General features: G+C 41.8%; 1 protein-coding gene across 2 annotated transcripts in view; it reads left to right on the forward strand.

The window, feature by feature from the left end:
• Positions 1–22,835, forward strand: part of LOC143815530 (amine oxidase [flavin-containing] A-like) — a 167,247-nt gene that overhangs the window by 87,376 nt on the left and 57,036 nt on the right. For both annotated transcript variants that reach the window (XM_077294819.1, XM_077294820.1), the window contains exons 9-11: positions 6,545–6,641; positions 17,833–17,886; positions 20,216–20,273. In XM_077294819.1, coding sequence (XP_077150934.1) covers positions 6,545–6,641; positions 17,833–17,886; positions 20,216–20,273 — 209 coding nt within the window. The remainder of the gene's footprint in view (positions 1–6,544; positions 6,642–17,832; positions 17,887–20,215; positions 20,274–22,835) is intronic.

A 22,835-nucleotide genomic window follows, 5' to 3' on the forward strand; every position in this document is an offset into this window, starting at 1 on the left:
AAAACCAGCAATAAATCGACGATAAAAGTTAGCAAAGCCCAAAAATTTCTGAAGACTCTTAAGAGAAGAGGGCTGCGTCCAATCACAAATAGCTTGAACCTTGACAGGATCCATTTCAATGGAAGAGGGGGAAAAAATATATCCCAAAAAGGAAATCCTCTGTACCCCAAAAACACACTTAGAACCCTTCACACACAAAGAATTAGACCGCAAAACCTGAAAAACCCTCCTGACTTGCTGGACATGAGAGTCCCAGTCATCCGAAAAAATCAGAATATCATCCAGATACACAATCATAAATTTATCCAAATAATCGCGAAAAATATCATGCATAAAGGACTGGAAAACTGACGGAGCATTAGAAAGACCAAAAGGCATCACTAAATACTCAAAGTGGCCCTCGGGCGTATTAAATGCGGTTTTCCACTCATCCCCCTACCTGATTCGCACCAAATTATACGCCCCACGAAGGTCAATCTTAGAGAACCACTTGGCCCCCTTTATGCGAGCAAACAAATCAGTCAGCAACGGCAATGGGTATTGATATTTAACAGTGATTTTATTCAAAAGCCGATAATCAATACATGGTCTCAAAGAGCCGTCTTTTTTTGACACAAAGAAAAAACCGGCTCCTAAGGGAGATGACGATGGACGAATATGTCCCTTTTCCAAGGACTCCTTTATATATTCTCGCATAGCAGCATGTTCAGGCACAGACAGATTAAATAAACGACCCTTTGGGTATTTACTACCCGGGATTAAATCTATGGCACAATCGCACTCTCGGTGCGGAGGTAACGAACCAAGCTTGGATTCTTCAAAGACGTCACGATAGTCAGACAGGAACTCAGGAATTTCAGAGGGAATGGATGATGAAATGGAAACCACAGGTACATCCCCATGAGCCCCCTTACATCCCCAGCTCAACACAGACATAGCTCTCCAGTCGAGGACTGGGTTGTGAGATTGCAGCCAAGGCAATCCTAGCACCAAATCATCATGTAGATTATACAGCACCAGAAAGCGAATAATCTCCTGGTGATCCGGATTAATACGCATAGTTACTTGTGTCCAGTATTGTGGTTTATTATTAGCCAATGGGGTGGAGTCAATCCCCTTCAGAGGAATAGGAGTCTCCAAAGGCTCTAAATCATACCCACAGCGTTTGGCAAAGGACCAATCCATAAGACTCAAAGCGGCGCCAGAGTCGACATAGGCGTCCGTGGTAATAGATGACAAAGAGCAAATCAGGGTCACAGATAGAATAAATTTAGACGGTAAGGTGCAAATGGAAACAGATTTACCAAGCTTTTTAGTGCGCTTAGAGCATGCTGATATAACATGAGTAGAATCACCACAATAGAAACACAACCCATTTTTCCGTCTAAAATTCTGCCGCTCGCTTCGGGACAGAATTCTATCACACTGCATACTCTCTGGCGACTTCTCAGTGGACACCGCCAGATGGTGCACTGGTTTGCGCTCCCGCAAACGCCTATCGATCTGAATAGCCATTGTCATGGACTCATTCAGACCCGCAGGCACAGGGAACCCCACCATAACATCCTTAATGGCATCAGAGAGACCCTCTCTGAAAGTCGCCGCCAGGGCGCACTCATTCCACTGAGTAAGCACAGACCATTTACGGAATCTTTGGCCGTAAATTTCCGCTTCATCTTGCCCCTGAGATAGGGACATCAAAGTTTTTTCTGCCTGAAGCTCCAAATGAGGTTCGTCATAAAGCAACCCCAAGGCCAGAAAAAACGCATCCACATTGAGCAACGCAGGATCCCCTGGTGTCAATGAAAAAGCCCAGTCTTGAGGGTCGCCCCGGAGCAAGGAAATCACAATCCTGACCTGCTGTGCAGGGTCTCCGGCAGAGCGAGATTTCAGAGACAAAAATAATTTGCAATTATTTCGAAAATTCTGAAACCCGGATCTATTCCCCGAGAAAAATTCCGGCAAAGGAATTCTCGGCTCAGATACAGGTGCATGACAAACAAAATCTTGCAAATTTTGTACCTTCGTGGCGAGATTATTCAAACCTGCAGTTACACTCTGAAGATCCATTACAAACAGGTGGACACAGAGCCATTCAAGGGTTAAGAGGAGGTAAGAAGCAGCTAGACAGCAATTAAGGGCTAGGCAGCAAAACTCTGAGGGGAAAAAAAAAAAAATTTTCCCTTCAACACTTCTTTTTCTCCTGCTTCAGCCCAAACAATTAACACTTTGCGGGCCGGTCAAACTGTCATGATCTCAATGGCAAGAGAACATAGCATAAGCATATATAGGAACTAGCTCTTGGAAGATGGGAACTGAGCTGACCATGAACTAAACCTAACGCACAACTAGCAGTGGCCGGGTAGCATGCCTACGTTGATTCTAGATGCCCAGCCCAGCCGGAGGACTAAATAAAGCTAGCAGAGGAAAATATTAGTCCTAGCTCACCTCTAGAGAAATACCCCGAAAGGAGACAGAGGCCCCCCACATGTATTGGCGGTGAGTTGAGATGAAATAACAAACGTAGTATGAAAATAGGTTTAGCAAATTTGAGGTCCACTTACTACATAGCAGAAGACAGAAAGGACACTTTCATGGTCAGCTGAAAACCCTATCAAAAACACCATCCAGAAATTACTTTAAAACTCTGGCATTAACTCATAACACCAGAGTGGCAATTCCCGTTCACAAGAGCTTTCCAGACACAGTAACGAAACTACAGCTGTGAACTGGAACAAAATGCAAAAACAAACATGGACAAGAGTCCAACTTATCTAGTAGTTGTCTAGGAGCAGGAACAAGCACAGAGAGGCTTCTGATAACATTGTTGACCGGCAAGCAACTAACAGAGCAGCAAGGTTATATAGCGACTCCCACATCTTGATGGGAACAGGTGAACAGAGAAGATGAAGACACCAGTTCAATTCCACCAGTAGCCACCGGGGGAGCCCAAAATCCAAATTCACAACACTTCACTCTGCAAATTTTGTAGCCCAAAAACAATTTACTTCTCACATTTCCAGCATCATCCCCACATATCCCCAACCTACATAAACTACCCATTGCACTGTTACCCCCAGTTATGTGGCTCATGTAATAATGCCTCTTGACTGTCCCAATCAAGGAATAATGATCAAGGACCATTTGGATATTTATACCATCCTTACAGTGCTCTAAAACCTTACACTAACTCCACCCACAAAGTATGTCTTGACGCTGGCACTGATGTCATGACGTAATTTTATATTGCATGTGCCTCAGCATTCAGTAATGAATGCAGTGAGCGTGTGCCCACAGACCAAGAAGAAATTGAAAGCCCAGTGGCCCTCAAAACAAAGCTGCTTACCCAAGCCCTGCTGTCCCCAGGAATTCGCTGAGGGCCAGAGAAAAGATAATTGTGGGTCGTAAATGGCCCATGGGCTTGAGGTTCCCCACCCCTGCCTTAGGCTGGGTTCACATTGCGTTATGGTCGTCCGTCTAACAGACTACGTTACACCGCGGCATAAACGCGGTGTAACGTAGTCCGTTACGGCTGCCATTAACTGCAATGTCAGACTCATCGCTAGCGCACGCCCATAATGGGCGTGCGCTAGGGATGTTCCGTCATTGAGTGACGGACCCTGAGACGCGGGCTGCAGCGTTTCCGGGTCCGTCACTGCTAGCGCAGATAGAGCTAGCAGATGCTCTATCTGCGCTAGCGGGATGTAACGTCGGCACTTGCGTTAACAGCAGCCCGTTACTGTATGTGCTGAATGGGCTGCTGCTAACGCAGTGTGAACCCAGCCTTACAATAATAATGCTTGATTAGTGCCCCTCCAGCAATAATACTCCATTTACTCCATTAGTGCCCCATCCATTAATACGGTTTCTTTGGTGTTCCCTCCATTAACAATGTTCCATTCTCAGTGCACCCTACAGTAATAATGCTTCATTAATGCTGCCTCCATTATTAATGCCTTTTAGTTCTCCTTTCAATTACTTCAGTATTAATGCCCCCTCTACTAATACATTTCTATTAGTTTATTTGTGCCTATTGGAGAAAAAATGTCCCTTTAGTTTCCCTTCCATTAATAATGATCTATTAGTGGCCCCTCTGATAATAATTTTCCATTAGTGCCCCCTCCAGAAATAATTCTCTTAGTGCCCCATCCAGTAAAATTTTCCATAAATGCTCCCTCCAGAATTAATGCTCCATTAATATACCCCCCAGTAGTAATGTTAACCGTCTAGTAATACCCTAGTAATAATAATCCATTGGTGCCACCTGCAGAAATAATGTTCCATTAGTGGGCCTTACAGTAATGTTTCATTAGAGCCGTCTCCAGAATTAAGGGTCCATTATTCCCCCAACAGAAATAATATCCCCTTCACCAGTAATAACTTTTTAATTGGTGCCACCCTCAGAAATAATGCTCAATCAGTACCCCTCCATTAGGAATGCTCCATTATTTTGCCCTCCAGTACTAATCTTCTATTAGTTCCCCTGCAGTATTAATATTCCCTCCTCCAGAAATAATGTTCCATTAGTGCCCCCTCCAGAGTTAATGCCCCACTATTCTTCCTCCATAACTAATACCCCAATAGTGCTCCCTCCAGTAATAATACTCCATTAGTGAACCCTCCAGTAGCACTGCCCCATTTTTGGCAATATCAACACCCCTAATGGACTCACTCTTCCTCAGGAGTAAAGAATGTGGTTATTATGTGCAGGTTCAGATATTTACTGCCTAGGAATAGAAAGAATACCAAAGAAAATGAAAGTATAGATAGGTATTTATTACATTGTTTTTGTTTCAGCCAAGGGCAAGGTAAGTGGAGGCTGACAGAGCACATGGATGGTGAAACCCATGCTGTTAGGTTTCACCATGTGCTCTGTAGAGGATCTATAGTAATTGTAACAACTCTGCTGGCATCACTGCATGGCCTCCCATCCCCCACCTGCATTACACTCAAACTCACTTATTTCTCTGGGCCTTGTTGTGACTTCTCTCTGCTGCCAGCTCCATGCTGTGTGCCTCGTGTCTGCTGTTTGCTCTGTGCATGCTCTGTCTGTAAAGGGGGGCGGCACCGGCAACTCCTGTTTCTTATAGAGACTGTGTGCACCTTGTTAAGGTGTCCCTGGCCAATCGCCATGAGGCTTCCTGTATTTAAGACATCCCCACCCATTGGTGGGGGCCTGTGCAACTTATTCCCTCAGTCAGTTCTTAGCTGCTGAGGTGATAGGCCTTGTCTCTGTTTGCTCGTATGTCCGCCACCCAGGGGGCGTTGTACCCTGGTCTGTTTTCTGTGTAGCCACCCAGCGGGGCTTTGTATCCTGGCCTATGTCCGCCACCCTGGCTTGTGTCCATGTTTCTGTCCCTTGTCTCGTTCCTGACTCTGTCTTAGTCTAGTCTTGTTCCTGTGTCTGTTTATATCCCTGTCTTGCTTTGCACTCTGTGTCTTGTTTTGCTCTGCTTTCGGCTCCGCTCTCTGTGACCTTGCTTTGCTCCTTGCTCTGCACTCTGTGGCTTTGCTCTCAGCTCTGCTCTCTGTAGCTTTGCTGTGCACTTTGATCTGTACTCTGACTTTGCTCTGCACTCTGTGGCCCTGCTCTGTAGCTCCGCTCAGCTCTCGCTCTGCGGCTCTGCTTCTTGTGGTTCTACTTTGCTCCGCTCTTTGCGGTTCTACCTGGCTCTGCTCCTTGCGGTTCTACTTCTCCCGCTCTTGGCTCCGCCTCCTGCGCTTCTGCATTGGCTCCACCTTCAGCTCTTGGCCCCGCCTCCTGCGTTTCTGCGCTTGGCTCCGCCTTTTGCGTTTCTGTGTTTTGCTCCTGCGCTTGGCTCCGCCTCCTGCATTTCTGCACTTGGCTCCGCCTCCTGCTCTTGGCTCCACCTCCTGCGTTTTGTGTTTTTGGCTCTAGCTCCTGTGCTTTTGCTCTGCGTCCGCTCTTGCGGTCTTTCTTTACCTATTCTTAAGTCCTCCTGTCTGAACAGGTTCTTGCCTGTTTTACATACCTGCCTGCAGACCGGTCCCTACCGATTCTTCCAGTGTACCAATCTTGTCCACCTGTCCCACCAGAGAGCCAGCCGTACCTGCCTGCCCACCAGAGAGCCAGCCGTGCCTGCCTCCCTGCCATTGTCTCTGTTGTACCCGTCTGCCTGCCTGTGTCCCAGCCGTGCCCACCTGTCTGCCAGAGTGCCAGCCGTTCCCACTTGCCTGTCTATGTTCCGTTCCCCGGTGGGATCAGCAGCCACAGCCAGACACCACCCTGGAGTGTTACCTGGTAGCTTCCTATTGCACAAGTCTAACCTCACCATCAGAGGCTCCAGCGAACACCTAGGAAGCTACTTAGTTACGCCCCTTCCAGGGTAGTTTGGTCTGTGGTCCAGTGGGGCCACACCCCCGCACGCCCGCGCCAACCAGTATCGGCACATGTGTGACAGTAATGGCAGGTACATCATTCATAAAAAGGGCTAGCATACATTTCTGTGACATCCAAGGATACATATATGGAATTTTATTAATACAATAAACTGTGAATCCCTTTTTTTCTATATCTAATAAGGATGCTGTGGATGTATGATGATTCAAGATGAGGATACACCAATAGGATTCACGTTGGATGACACTAAGCCTGATGGTTCTGCACCTGCTATCGTAGGGTATGGATTAATGAGTAGTGAAATCATTTCAACATATGAAGTACAGGTTGAAGCTGCAAAATGCACAATATAAACTATCATTTCATTATTTTAACACAAGTCTAAATGTAACTTAAAATATCTACATACAGATATGATAACTTATTATTTTGTAGTAATCTTGAAATATAGTTTGTACTTATTAGAGGGGTCCTTTAACTAAATACCAGTGACGTTATGTCTCTTTCCAAGGACTCCTAACAATCATCTTAAGGCCTCATTTAAACTTTTGATTTTTCAATGTACAAGAACCCCCCCCCCCCGATAAATCTGATCAGACTCGGATCACAGTTTGATCTGAATGTGATACCAGTGTCATCAGATTTTCTCGTCTAGAGAAATTTAAAAAATAAATTCTCCACCTTTTTTTGTTCTGACAGTCTATGAAAATTGCACTGCATTTGTATGTCTTCCAAATATGGTCTGATTTTTTTCACGATCCCATTCACACACATTGGTGATTTTGATCCAACCCTTGGATCAAAATCGGACATGTCTCTGCAATTTTCCGAGGACTTCTCGATCCTCGAAAATTTCACAGATGTGTGCATGGCTCCATAGACTATCACAAGTACGAGTGCCATCATGAATAATGAATAGCACACAAATATAAAAATCAGACATGTGAATGATCTGCGCGGACACCCGGTAATAAGCTCAGTTTCCCTGTAGCAGGGTGTATTAAGCGTTTCCCACTGCGTCCAATTTTCATTTTTGTGGTATGGGGTTTTCCTTCCCTTTTTCCAAGAGTCATTACTTTTTTCTGTAGTCCTAGGCATATGAGGGATTGTTTTTTGCATCACGAGTTGTAGTTTCGAATTACACCATGAATGTTACCAATGGGCAGTAAATGTGTAAAAAAAAAAAAAAATACAAGTGTTGTGAAATAGTGTAAAAAAACATTTCCACCTTTTTTATTTGTGTTTCATTTTTAAAGCATTCGTAGAGCCAAAAAATGACCTCATTTTACAAGTCAGTATAATAGTGATACCAAACATGTATGTACGTGTTTTAATTCTAATAGCTATTTTAAAAAATTCTGAACTTTGCAAAAAAATTGGTTTCTGTCACTATATTCCAAGACCCACCAGTTTTTTATTTTTCTGTCACTGGAGGTTCATAAATACTTTTGTTTGTGCTTAGCTGTAGTTTTTTAATGCTATTTTGGTTAGTTTTTATTGTATTTTTGTGGGATGTGCATAGAACAAAAAGTGGCAATTTTGTTATTTAAATTTTTTTTTTGACATTTAGCTTGTGGATTAACCCCTCCACGACATGCCCCGTACTAGTACTGTGCATGTCGTGTCTCCCCCTTTGATGTGGGCTCCTGTGGTGAGCCCACATCAGTCGCGACATGTCAGCTGTTTTGTACAGCTATGTGAGCGCATCGCGATCCACCTGCCGCTATTAACCAGTTAAATGCCGCTGTCAAGCGCTGACAGCGGCATTTAACTACCGCTTCCGGCCGCACGGCCAGAAATGCGCGCATCGCCGACCCTGTCACATGATCGGGGGTCAGCGATGCATCGGCATAGTAACCAGATGTCTCCTTGAGACCTCTATGGTTACTGATGCTGGTGTGCTGTGAGCTCCACCCTGCAATTCAGCTACATAGCAGTGATCCGATGATCGCTCCCATGTAGCTGAGCCGATTGAGTGGTGCCAGCTTCTAGCCTCCCATGGAGGCTATTGAAGCATGGCAAAAGTTAAAAAAAAAAGGTTTTAAAAAATATGAAAAAAATAAAAATATAAAAGTTTAAATCACCCCCCTTTCGCCCCATCCAAAATAAAACAATAAAAAAAATCTAACATACACATATTTGGTATCGCCACGTTCAGAATCGCCCGATCTATCAATGAAAAAAAAGCATTAACCTGATCGCTAAACAGCGTAGCGAGAAAAAAATTCAAAAAGCCATAATTACATTTTTTTTTGGTCGCCGTGACATTGCATTAAAATGCAATAACGGGTGATCAAAAGAATGTATCTGCACAAAAGTGGTATCATTAAAAATGTCAGCTTGGCACACAAAAACAAGCCCTCACCTGACCCGAGATCCCAAAAAATGGAGACGCTACGGGTATCGAAAAATGGCGAAAAATTTTTTTTTAGCAAAGTTTTGAATTTTTTTTCACCACTTAGATGAAAAATAACCTAGACATGTTTGGTGTCTATGAACTTGTAATGACCTGGAGAATCACAATGGTAGGTCAGTTTTAGCATTTAGTGAACCTAGCAAAAAAGCCAAACAAAAAACAATTTCACCACACTTGGAATTTTTTTCCCGTTTTCTAGTACAAGACATGGTAAAATCAATGGTGTTGTTCAAAAGTACAACACATCCCTCTAAAAATAAGCCCTCATATGGGCATATTGACAGAAAATTAAAAAAGTTATGGCTCTGGGAAGGAGGGGAGCGAAAAACGAAAATGCAAAAAAGGAAAAAGGGCCGCGTCCTGAAGGGGTTAAACTCTTTTATATTTTTAGAGATTTGATTCCAAATTTTATGCTTTATTAATACTACTTTTTTTTCTGCTTTTAATTTATTTTTTAGTCCCCATAGGGAACTTGAATTTGTAATCTATTATAGTATTGCAATACATTGGACAAATCATAATCTGCAGACTGTTATAGAGCTTCACAAAACTATTGTCTTGGCAGCGACAGGGCCTGCAACCAATGATGCAGGCAGGATCATACGGCTTAAATGCTGATGTTAGTGACTGACTTTTAGGGTACATTTCCACTGCCGAGAGACAAATCGGTCCGTAATCTGGACCGAAAAAACGGATGTAACGTATGCGAGTGTCATGCGAGTGTCATGCGAGTGTCATGCGATTTTTAATCGCATCATCCGTATGACATCCGTATTGCTGTCCGATTTTTACGCACCGGTGTCCTTTGAAAAGCCGGCAAATCAGCGCCGTGTACAGTAAAATCACACTGACAGGTTAGAATAGAGTAGATATATGCACATAGAATGTGTATATATACATATATACATGTCAGTGAGACACCTATATATGTATATTTATATTTAATGCAGCGCTAGATAGCATAAAAGCCGCTAATTCAATTGCCAGCTTTTGCGCTCTCCTTCACAAACCCGACATATGAGACATGGTTTACATACAGTAAACCATCTCATATCCCCTTTTTTTTTGCATATTCCACACTACTAATGTTAGTAGTGTGTATGTGCAAAATTTGGCCGCTGTAGCTGCTCAAATAAAGGGTTAAATGGCGGAAAAAATTGGCGTGGGCTCCCGCGCAATTTTCTCCGCCAGAGTGGTAAAGCCAGTGACTGAGGGCAGATATTAATAGCCAGGAGAGGGTCCATGTTTATTGGCCCCCCCCCGTGGCTAAAAACATCTGCCCCCAGCCACCCCAGAAAAGGCACATCTGGAAGATGCGCCTATTCTGGCACTTGGCCACTCTCTTCCCACTCCCTGTAGCGGTGGGATATGGGGTAATGAAGGGTTAATGCCACCTTGCTATTGTAAGGTGACATTAAGCCAGATTAATAATGGAGAGGCGTCAATTATGACACCTATCCATTATTAATCCAATTGTTTGAAAGGGTTAAAAAACACACACATGATTTAAAAGTATTTTAATGAAATAAACAAACAGGTTGTTTTAGTATTTTATTGCTCTCTCAATCCATCAGCAACACCCTCGCTTGGCAAAACAATAAACACACAATATACATACCCTCTCTGATGAACTGTCACGTCCCACGAGGTAATCCATCTGAAGGGGTTAACTAATATTACAGGCACGAGCTGCGATAAACCACTTGCTCGTGCCTGTAATCCCCGGGTGCTGAAAGGAAAGCAGAGTGATCTATACTTACATTCAGTCGCGGTGATGCGCCCCTGCTGGATGTTCTCATGAACTGCAGCCTGGGAACTTTTTCCCACGCTCCAGGTCATATGAGGACATCCACCAGGGGGCGCATCACCGCGACTGAAGGAAATGTAGGTCATTGACCTACATTTCATTCATTCGCCGGGGATTACAGGCACGGAGCACAGCTGCATTTGCAGGGCTCCTGCTTGTAAATTATTTTAACCCCTTCAGATGGATTACTTCGTGGGACGTGACGGGTCAGCAGAAGGTATGTATATTGTGTGCTTATTGTTTTGCCAAGCGAGGGTCTGCAAATGGATTGAGAGAGCAATAAAATATTAAAACAACCGCTGTGTTTATTTCATTAAACTACTTTTAAATCATGTGTGTGTGTGTTTTAACCCTTTCAAACAATTGGATTAATAATGGATAGGTGTCATAATTGACGCCTCTCCATTATTAATCTGGCTTAATGTCACCTTACAATAGCAAGGTGGCATTAACCCTTCATTACCCCATATCCCACCGCTACACGGGAGTGGGAAGAGTGGCCAAGTGCCAGAATAGGCGCATCTTCCAGATGTGCCTTTTCTGGGGTGGCTGGGGGCAGATGTTTGTAGCCACGGGGGGGGCCAATAACCATGGACCCTCTCCTGGCTATTAACCCCTTCCTGACATCCGACGTACTATCCCGTCGAGGTGGGGTGGGCCCGTATGACCGCCGACGGGATAGTACGTCATACGCGATCAGCGGCGCTCACGGGGGGAGCGCCGCCGATCGCGGCCGGGTGTCAGCTGATTATCACAGCTGACATCCGGCACTATGTGCCAGGAGCGGTCACGGACCGCCCCCGGCACATTAACCCCCGGCACACCGCGATCAAACATGATCGCGATGTGCCGGCGATGCAGGGAAGCATCGCGCAGGGAGAGGGCTCCCTGCGGGCTTCCCTGAGCCCCCCGCAGCAACGCGATGTGATCGCGTTGCTGCGAGGGTCTTACCTCCCTCCCTGCAGCTCCCAGACCCGGATCCAAGATGGCCGCGGATCCGGGTCCTGCAGGGAGGGAGGTGGCTTCACAGACGCCTGCTCAGAGCAGGCACTGTGAAGCAGCCTGCACTTTCCTCAGATCGGTGATCTGTCAGAGTGCTATGCAAACTGGCAGATCACCGATCTGTATTGTCCCCCCCTGGGGCAAAGTAAAAAAGTTAAAAAAAAAATTTTCCAAATGTGTAAAAAAAAAAAAAAAAAAAATATTCCAAAATAATGAAAAAAAAAATAAAATATTATTCCCATAAATACATTTCTTTATCTAAATAAAATAAAAAAAACAATAAAAGTACACATATTTAGTATCGCCGCGTCCGTAACGACCCAACCTATAAAACTGCCCCACTAGTTAACCCCTTCAGTAAACACCGTAAGAAAAAAAAAAAAAAAACGAGGCAAAAAACAACGCTTTATTACCATACCGCCGAACAAAAAGTGGAATAACACGCGATCAAAAAGACGGATATAAATAACCATGGTACCGCTGAAAACGTCATCTTGTCCCGCAAAAAACGAGCCGCCATACAGCATCATCAGCAAAAAAATAAAAAAGTTATAGTCCTGAGAATAAAGCGATACCAAAATAATTATTTTTTCTATAAAATAGTTTTTATCGTATAAAAGCGCCAAAACATAAAAAAAATGATATAATTGAGGTATCGCTGTAATCGTACTGACCCGAAGAATAAAACTGCTTTATCAATTTTACCAAACGCGGAACGGTATAAACGCCTCTCCCAAAAGAAATTCATGAATAGCTGGTTTTTGGTCATTCTGCCTCACAAAAATCGGAATAAAAAGTGATCAAAAATGGTCACGTGTCCGAAAATGTTACCAATAAAAACGTCAACTCGTCCCACAAAAAACAAGACCTCACATGACTCTGTGGACCAAAATGTGGAAAAATTATAGGTCTCAAAATGTGGAGACGCAAAAACTTTTTTGCTATAAAAAGCGTCTTTTAGGCTGGTTTCACACTTGCGTTTTTATCTGCATGCGTTTTTTTAAAAAACGCATGTGTGAAAAAACGCATGTAAACGTGGTAAAACGCATGCGTTTTTAGACGCATGCGTTTTTATAGAAAAACACAAGAAAACAAACAAACAAAAAAAAACCTACCCCTAACCCTACCCCTAACCTGAAATACGTGGCACTAAAATATACGTTTATATACGTATATAAGTGCCACGATATTTCAGTGGCCACGTATATAAGTGCCACGTACTTAAGTGCCACGTACTTAAGTGCCACGTACTTAAGTGCCACGTACTTAAGTGCCACGTATTTACGTGCCACGTATTTACGTGCCACGTATTTACGTGCCACGTATTTACGTGCCACATATTTAAGTGCCACGTACTTAAGTGCCACGTACTTAAGTGCCACGTATTTACGTGCCACGATATTTCAGTGCCACGTATAACCACATAGTTATAGTATTTATAGTACGTGGCACTGAAATACGTGGCACTGAAATATCGTGGCACTGAAACACGTGGCACTGAAACACGTGGCACTGAAACACGTGGCACTTAAATACGTGGCACTTAAATATGTGGCACTTAAATACGTGGCACTTAAATACGTGGCACTTATGACTGTCAGAAAATGTTCATTAAACGGTTAGAGGTGAGGTTAGGGGTAGGGTTACCGTTGGGATTAGGGTTAGGGGTGTGTTTGGGTTAGGGTTTCAGGTAGAATTGGGGAGTTTCCACTGTTCAGGCACATCAGGGGCTCTCCAAACGCGACATGGCGTCCGATCTCAATTCCAGCCAATTCTGCGTTGAAAAAGTAAAACAGTGCTCCTTCCCTTCCGAGCTCTCCCGTGCGTCCAAAAAGGGGTTTACCCCAACATATGGGTTATCAGCGTACTCGGGACAAATTGAACAACAACTTCTGCGGTCCAAGTTCTCTTGTTATCCTTGGGAAAATAAAAATTTGGGGGGCTAAAAATCATTTTTGTGGGAAAAAAATATGTTTTATTTTCACGGCTCTGCGTTGTAAACTGTAGTGAAACACTTGGGGGTTCAAAGTTCTCACAACACATCTAGATAAGTTCCTTGGGAGGTCTAGTTTCCAATATGGGGTCACTTGTGGGGGGTTTGTACTGTTTGGGTACATCAGGGGCTCTGCAAATGCAACGTGACGCCTGCAGACCAATCCATTTAAGTCTGCATTCCAAATGGCGCTCCTTCCCTTCCGAGCTCTGTCATGTGCCCAAACAGTGGTTACCCCCCACATAGGGGGTATCAGCGTACTCAGGACAAATTGGACAACAACTTGTAGGGTCCAATTTATTCTGTTACCCTTGTAAAAATACAAAGCTGGGGGCTAAAAAATCATTTTTGTGAAAAAAAAAAAGAATTTTTATTTTCACGGCTTTGCGTTACAAACTGTAGTGAAACACTTGGGGGTTCAAAGTTCTCACAACACATCTAGATAAGTTCCTTGGGAGGTCTAGTTTCCAATATGGGGTCACTTGTGGGGGGTTTGTACTGTTTGGGTACATCAGGGGCTCTGCAAATGCAACGTGACGCCTGCAGACCAATCCATTTAAGTCTGCATTCCAAATGGCGCTCCTTCCCTTCCGAGCTCTGTCATGTGCCCAAACAGTGGTTACCCCCCACATAGGGGGTATCAGCGTACTCAGGACAAATTGGACAACAACTTGTAGGGTCCAATTTATTCTGTTACCCTTGTAAAAATACAAAGCTGGGGGCTAAAAAATCATTTTTGTGAAAAAAAAAAAGAATTTTTATTTTCACGGCTTTGCGTTACAAACTGTAGTGAAACACTTGGGGGTTCAAAGTTCTCACAACACATCTAGATAAGTTCCTTGGGAGGTCTAGTTTCCAATATGGGGTCACTTGTGGGGGGTTTGTACTGTTTGGGTACATCAGGGGCTCTGCAAATGCAACGTGACGCCTGCAGACCAATCCATTTAAGTCTGCATTCCAAATGGCGCTCCTTCCCTTCCGAGCTCTGTCATGCGCCCAAACAGTGGTTACCCTCCATATATGGGGTATCAGCGTACTCAGGACAAATTGGACAACAACTTTTGGGGTCCAGTTTATTCTGTTACTCTTGTAAAAATACAAAAGCTGGGGGCTAAAAAATCATTTTTGTGAAAAAAAAAAAGAATTTTTATTTTCACGGCTCTGCGTTATAATCTGTAGTGAAACACTTGGGGGTGCAAAGCTCTCAAAACACATCTAGATAAGTTCCTTAGGGGGTCTAATTTCCAAAATGGTGTCATTTGTGGGGGGTTTCAATGTTTAGGCACATCAGGGGCTCTCCAAACGCAACATGGCGTCCCATCTCAATTCCAGTCAATTTTGCATTGAAAAGTCAAATGGCGCTCCTTCCCTTCCAAGCTCTGCCATGCGCCCAAACAGTGGTTTACCCCAACATATGGGGTATCTGCGTACTCAGGACAAATTGCACAACATTTTTTGGGGACCAATTTCTTCTCTTACCCTTGGGAAAATAAAAAATTGGGGGCGAAAAGATCATTTTTGTGAAAAAATATGATTTTTTATTTTTACGGCTCTGCATTATAAACTTCTGTGAAGCACTTGGTGGGTCAAAGTGCTCACCACACATCTAGATAAGTTCCTTAGGGGGTCTACTTTCCAAAATGGTGTCACTTGTAGGAGGTTTCAATGTTTAGGCACATCAGGGGCTCTCCAAACGCAACATGGCGTCCCATCTCAATTCCAGTCAATTTTGCATTGAAAAGTCAAATGGCGCTCCTTCACTTCCGAGCTCTGCCATGCGCCCAAACAGTGGTTTACCCCAACATATGGGGTATCTGCGTACTCAGGACAAATTGCACAACATTTTTTGGGGACCAATTTCTTCTCTTACCCTTGGGAAAATAAAAAATTGGGGGCGAAAAGATCATTTTTGTGAAAAAATATGATTTTTTATTTTTACGGCTCTGCATTATAAACTTCTGTGAAGCACTTGGTGGGTCAAAGTGCTCACCACACATCTAGATAAGTTCCTTAGGGGGTCTACTTTCCAAAATGGTGTCACTTGTAGGGGGTTTCAATGTTTAGGCACATCAGGGGCTCTCCAAACGCAACATGGCGTCCCATCTCAATTCCAGTCAATTTTGCATTGAAAAGTCAAATGGCGCTCCTTCCCTTCCAAGCTCTGCCATGCGCCCAAACAGTGGTTTACCCCAACATATGGGGTATCTGCGTACTCAGGACAAATTGCACAACATTTTTTGGGGACCAATTTCTTCTCTTACCCTTGGGAAAATAAAAAATTGGGGGCGAAAAGATCATTTTTGTGAAAAAATATGATTTTTTATTTTTACGGCTCTGCATTATAAACTTCTGTGAAGCACTTGGTGGGTCAAAGTGCTCACCACACATCTAGATAAGTTCCTTAGGGGGTCTACTTTCCAAAATGGTGTCACTTGTAGGGGGTTTCAATGTTTAGGCACATCAGGGGCTCTCCAAACGCAACATGGCGTCCCATCTCAATTCCAGTAAATTTTGCATTGAAAAGTCAAATGGCGCTCCTTCCCTTCCAAGCTCTGCCATGCGCCCAAACAATGGTTTACACCCACATATGGGGTATCAGCGTACTCAGGACAAATTGTACAACAACTTTTGCAGTCTATTTTCTCCTGTTACCCTTGGTAAAATAAAACAAATTGGAGCTGAAATAAATTTTGTGTGAAAAAAAATTAAATGTTCATTTTTATTTAAACATTCCAAAAATTCCTGTGAAACACCTGAAGGGTTAATAAACTTCTTGAGTGTGGTTTTGAGCACCTTGAGGGGTGCAGTTTTTAGAATGGTGTCACACTTGGGTATTTTCTATCATACAGACCCCTCAAAATGACTTCAAATGAGATGTGGTCCCTAAAAAAAAATGGTGTTGTAAAAATGAGAAATTTCTGGTCAACTTTTAACCCTTATAACTCCCTAACAAAAAAAAATTTTGGTTCCAAAATTGTGCTGATGTAAAGTAGACATGTGGGAAATGTTACTTATTAAGTATTTTGCGTGACATATGTCTGTGATTTAAGGGCATAAAAATTCAAAGTTGGAAAATTGCAAAATTTTCAAAATTTTCGCCAAATTTCCGTTTTTTTCACAAATAAACGCAAGTTATATCGAAGAAATTTTACCACTATCATGAAGTACAATATGTCACAAGAAAACAATGTCAGAATCGCCAAGATCCGTTGAAGCGTTCCAGAGTTATAACCTCCTAAAGGGACAGTGGTCAGAATTGTAAAAATTGGCCCGGTCATTAACGTGCAAACCACCCTTGGGGGTGAAGGGGTTAATATCTGCCCTCAGTCACTGGCTTTACCACTCTGGCGGAGAAAATTGCGCGGGAGCCCACGCCAATTTTTTCCGCCATTTAACCCTTTATTTGAGCAGCTACAGCGGTCAAATTTTGCACATACACACTACTAACATTAGTAGTGTGGAATATGCAAAAAAAATTAGGGGATATGAGATGGTTTGCTGTATGTAAACCATGTCTCATATCATGTCGGGTTTGTGAAGGAGAGAGCAAAAGCCGGCAATTGAATTAGCGGCTTTTATGCTATCTAGCGCTGCATTAAATATAAATATACATATATAGGTGTCTCACTGACATATATATATACACATTCTATGTGTATATATCTAGTCTATTCTAACCTGTCAGTGTGATTTTACTGTACACGGCGCTGATTTGCCGGCTTTTCAAAGGACACCGGTGCGTAAAAATCGGACAGAACTCGCATGGTGCGAGTGCTGTGCGATTTTTTTTTTTTTTTTTTTTTTTTTTTTTTTCTCGCACCCATTGACTTGCATTGGCGAGTCTCGTCCGAGACTCGCAGCAAGCTGCGATTTTTTTTCTCAGTCCGATTTCGGCCGAGAAAAGAATCGCAAATGAAAAGACACCTATTGAATAACATTGGTCCGAGTGCAATCCGATTTTTTTTTTTTTTATCGGATTGCACTCGTCCGTTTTCCTCGCCAGTGGAAATGTACCCTTAGGGGCAGATACCGGTTTTGTAACACAGCTAGTATCTGTCCTATGAATAGCTCCTGTGCCTGCTTCTCACACTCTGACCCACTCAAACATGTATATACCCATCATTCAGCATTAAGGTATTCAATATAAAGGTCCTTGACTGTTTCTAATTTGACTCGCAACAAAAATATGGAAAGATAATCTAAACATTTTTTATACATTCAATTGCTCTATTTAATTGTCATTTTTCTCATAGATTCATTTTGTCAAGGAAAGCATCATTATTTGCAAATCTGAGCAAGGAGGAAAGGTATTTTTGGTTTGGGTATAATATAATGCAAATCATATTGATGAGTCGTAAAATTGTTTCAAAGGAATTGTCTCCTTTCAGAATTGGTAATTGTAAAAGACAAGAATTAACACTACCTGGCTCTAGCACTATCTCTTTCCTGCTATCCCAGTCTCTGTAGTTTGTCTTTAGCGCTGAGCTCAGTGGCTTTGCCTGTGTTGGAGCCCCTAAACTCTCTGATTGGCAGAAAATGCTATTGGCATGATGTTAATTCTGCATACTGACACCATTGATTGGGGCAGTGGCAAAGAGCCAGCAGTGGCCCGAACCAGGGAGGGTAAGAAATATTTGGTTTGTTTTTGTATAACTACTGCAACTGATAACAGAATGCTTTCTGAAAGGCAGAAGCAATTCTGGGTTTTACTGCAAGTGGGGCAAAAATTCAGTTTGGTGCATCTGCTATACATAGCTTAAGTGGTTTTAGTAATCATCATGTGACCACTCATATGCGATTTGCATACATACATTTATGTTCCGAATGGCTGCTCTTCCTAATTCTATTAATGTGAAGTAAAAAACTACGATCGCTGAATCATTGAGAGAAGCAGAAAGAGAAGCTAATTGTGTGACTGTATGAAAATCGTATATGAGTAGTCATGTGATGAATGTTGGAACCAGCAAGCAGAAAAGAATCTTGATGGAGAGTATATTACATGCTGCTAGGATTAGGCATGTAACAGTGCTTGATTTCATAATTAATTCATCTTACACGAATACAGTTGTAGTAACCCTTACCTTATCAGACAGCACAATACTTTATTCATGTCGCCATGTATCATGTTATCTGATAAGTTTTGGATTATATGTGTTCAGGATCAGTTTTAATCACAGAAATTCATTCCTAGAACCACTCACAGTACAGGAATACATTATCACAACCATCAGCAGTACATACTGTAAAAAACAATACTACAACCACCGACAGTGCAAAAATAAATCACCAAAACCACTATTAGCACAAAAATTCATCCCCAGAAAATCAGTAAATGAATACATCAAACTTAGTACAGCAATAAATTCTAATGTCCTTTCAAAAATACATTACATCACCAGAACCACCAAAGTTGCAGAAATGCAGAATTACAGCCACCATTAGTACTGGACTACAACACCAGAACCAACATCAGTACAGGAATACACCACCAGAACCACCATCAGTACATGACTAAAGCACAAAACTTGTACATTAATCAATTGTAATGTCAAGTCGGAAGTACACTACAAGAACTACCATAAGTACAAGAATACATCACCAGTACCACCAACAGTACACCAATACAGCAGCACAACTATAATTAGTACTAGAAGACATCACCAGAACCACCATTAGTTCATGAATACATTACCAGAACTACCATCTGTGCATAAATACAGAAATCATGCTTATGACAGTGATCAATTGTAATATCAAGTTAGCCTTATATACAATTGTATCGCATGAACCTAAAACACCGAGTATATCCATTACCATAAGTGAGAAGGTACTTGGAGTTGGTCTTACCAACCATCATCAGACTATAGATCATACAGGAATTAAAGTACTCATGAGACGCAGGCACAACACAACTATACATCCAGCTGTCTTATAGGTGACATCTTCTCTGACTGGAGTCATTCTCTTTCTTTTCTTCTCCGTCTTGTCCAAATGCCATGATGAATTTTCACATCCACAGCTCATCTCTGCAATCTTTTCTCTGGTCTTCTGTGGCACACTCTGACACATTGCCCTTAAAAATAAGTGTTATTAAAATGGCACAGAATACAAATATCTGTTCTTTGCTGTGCTCCTGAATAATTGTCCCTCACTTTGCACCCTGCACAAAATATAATACCCATAATATGCCTCTTATGCTACATTGTCCTCTTCTATAACGCCTCCACACTGTCCTCTCATTTCCATACTGGGCTCCCTCTTCACACTGTCACCTCACACTGTATAACCCATATACTGCCCATTTTTTAGATTGTACCCCCTCCTCATACTCCTACCCACTCTGTACACTCTCCCCTCTATACTGTACACTCACACTGCTCCCCATGCTGTCCCCTCTATACTGCCCCCCACACTACCCAATATCTATCCTGGGCCACCTCACACTTTTCTATTCTACACCTTAGCCTCCTCCCTCCACCCTTCCCAGAAGAAACCTTTAGTGCTTCCAATCTAAAGTAACAGATATAGTCATTGTTTTATAGGCCTAATTCAGATATGAATGCAATTACAAAAACAGTGTTTTCAGAAAGTCACAAGTAACTAAAATCCAAGATCTAACAAATGTTTTCTCATTAGGAAAAGAAAAATATGTGAATACTATGCCAAAGTAATGGGAACTGAAGAAGCTTTGCATGTAAGTTATTACTGCCAAATGTAATAAATGTACAGTAAATTGCAAAATAATCATGAAATCAATCATTAGTAAATCCAGCTCCAGTTAAAAATTATGTAAAGTTCAAGTTTATTCTATCAGCAATAAAATCAAATTAGTGAATAAAATAATTGTAAAAGAGAAACACATAACCTATGTGTCTCAAACCTGGCCACTGTGTGTTCTTACTTAGAGATGAGTGAATATCTTCGGTTCCCTCCTTATTCGACAAGCTACAGCCCTCACCGAAGAAGCTGCATCGAGAACCCGGCTAACTGGAGCGCTCCCGATGATCAGCTGTTCCGAGCCACAGCTGCATGTGTGGCGGCTGTGTGACAGGCACAGCACATGTATGGAGAGCCTGTGTGTTGTCTCTGTCTCACAGCCGCCACATAGGCAGCTGCGGCTGTCAGAGATTGACATTGGTATTTAACCGATTAACAGTCACTAGCGGAGCTCCGCTATACCTGTGGCTGTTAGAGGCAGATGACGTCTGATTGACTGCTGAATAATACAGGTATCTTCTGAGCACGCATCAAACATAATAAACAGAATGTGACAAGTAATTTCTTTAACCCAGATAATGGACAGAAACATGATTATTTCCGTCCTACTGAAAAGTAAATAAGACATGACATAAAACAAAGTAGGATATAAGTAGTAGAGCATAGGGACCTTTCGTCAAACTCAATTTGACAGGTGGACACGCCCCTATCAAAGTGTATCAAAGTGTGTAACCCTACCCCTCCCTGCCTGCTGACAGCAGCTGTGTGCCTGCTCCCCCTCCCTTTTTGATATAGTTTAATTTGTTAATACAGTGAATATTATCCCAGTAAATGTTTTATATTAGTTGTTTATATGCTATATTAAGAGTAGCCTTATTTGATAACCCACTGGGAGAATGAGGCTGTGTTTCTGTAGCATTATTCTGCTGTGAGCTTGAAGGATTCTAGTACTATAATTGCTAACAGCTGCTAAGAGTTTGTGATGGGGATACAAACATTCCACTAGCTAGCACCTGTTAAAATGTATCTGTACTGATCACTAACCAGACAGCCAGGCTTTCCGTGTTGGAGATACAAACATTCCACACAAGCAGTGTTAAATAGGCATCATACGAATGCCGTAGTGAGTATAAAATGTATTAAATTGATTACTGATACTCTTCCAACAAATTGATAACGATATCATAAGTGTATTATTTTATTTATAGCCCCAGTAATATTTATTCTCTTTTATTGACATTTTCATAAACCTATAGTCCCAATAATATTTATTTGACCAGCAGATAATTAATTCAAATCGCATAAAGACATTTTCATAAACCTACAGGTCCGATAATATTTGTTTGACCAGCAGATAATTAATTAAAAACGCATAAAGCGTGTTAAATAGACAGCGCACGGACACCGCAGTGAATCAAAATGTATTAAATTGATTACTGATACTCTTCCAACAAATTGATAACGATATCATAAGTGTATTATTTTATTTATAGCCCCAGTAATATTTATTCTTTTATTGACATTTTCATAAACCTATAGTCCAAATAATATTTATTTGACCAGCAGATAATTAATTAAAAACGCATAAAGCGTGTTAAATAGACAGCGCACGGACACCGCAGTGAATCAAAATGTATTAAATTGATTACTGATACTCTTCCAACAAATTGATAACGATATCATAAGTGTATTATTTTATTTATAGCCCCAGTAATATTTATTCTCTTTTATTGACATTTTCACAAACCTATAGTCCAATAATATTTATTTGACCAGCAGATAATTAATTCAAATCGCATAAAGACATTTTCATAAACCTATAGTCCCAATAATATTTGTTTGACCAGCAGATCATTAATTAAAAACGCATAAAGCGTGTTAAATAGACAGCGCACGGACACCGCAGTGAATCAAAATGTATTAAATTGATTACTGATACTCTTCCAACAAATTGATAACGATATCATACGTGTATTATTTTATTTATAGCCCCAGTAATATTTATTCTCTTTTGACATTTTCTTTTCTCTTTTATTGACAATTTGATACAGCTACAGTATTTATATAGGTAGGACCCTCTTTTATTGACAGTTTGATACTATAAACAGTACTGATCTTACAAAATAAATATCAATGCTGCATCGTACAAAATAAATAGCACGATGATTACACATCATTACACTTCTTATAATGCGCACATTATGTATGCGGGCCATGTTACAACACCCGCAAGTATGAAGCGTGGTGTTTTTATACGTTTATAAAAAGCAAAGACACGGTAATGTAAAAATGTAAAAGATTTTTATTGTAAAATAAACACATCTCAGAGACATTTCAATGATTCTTGCAGAGTATTGTTACAGTATTTTATTTTCCCGGTGTTACTTTTGTTCATGTATTACCGGATTCTTCTGCAGTTGTGATTCTCACCTTTCTATATAAACAGTGCAATAATTCACACCCACGGCCAGTTTTCCGTTAAAAATATGAATATTATTGAATATAATGTTTTACTTATGTTACAGTTTTATTTTTTATT

Source organism: Ranitomeya variabilis, chromosome 3 (genome assembly GCF_051348905.1).
Source record: "Ranitomeya variabilis isolate aRanVar5 chromosome 3, aRanVar5.hap1, whole genome shotgun sequence".
Classification (NCBI taxonomy): domain Eukaryota; kingdom Metazoa; phylum Chordata; class Amphibia; order Anura; family Dendrobatidae; genus Ranitomeya; species Ranitomeya variabilis.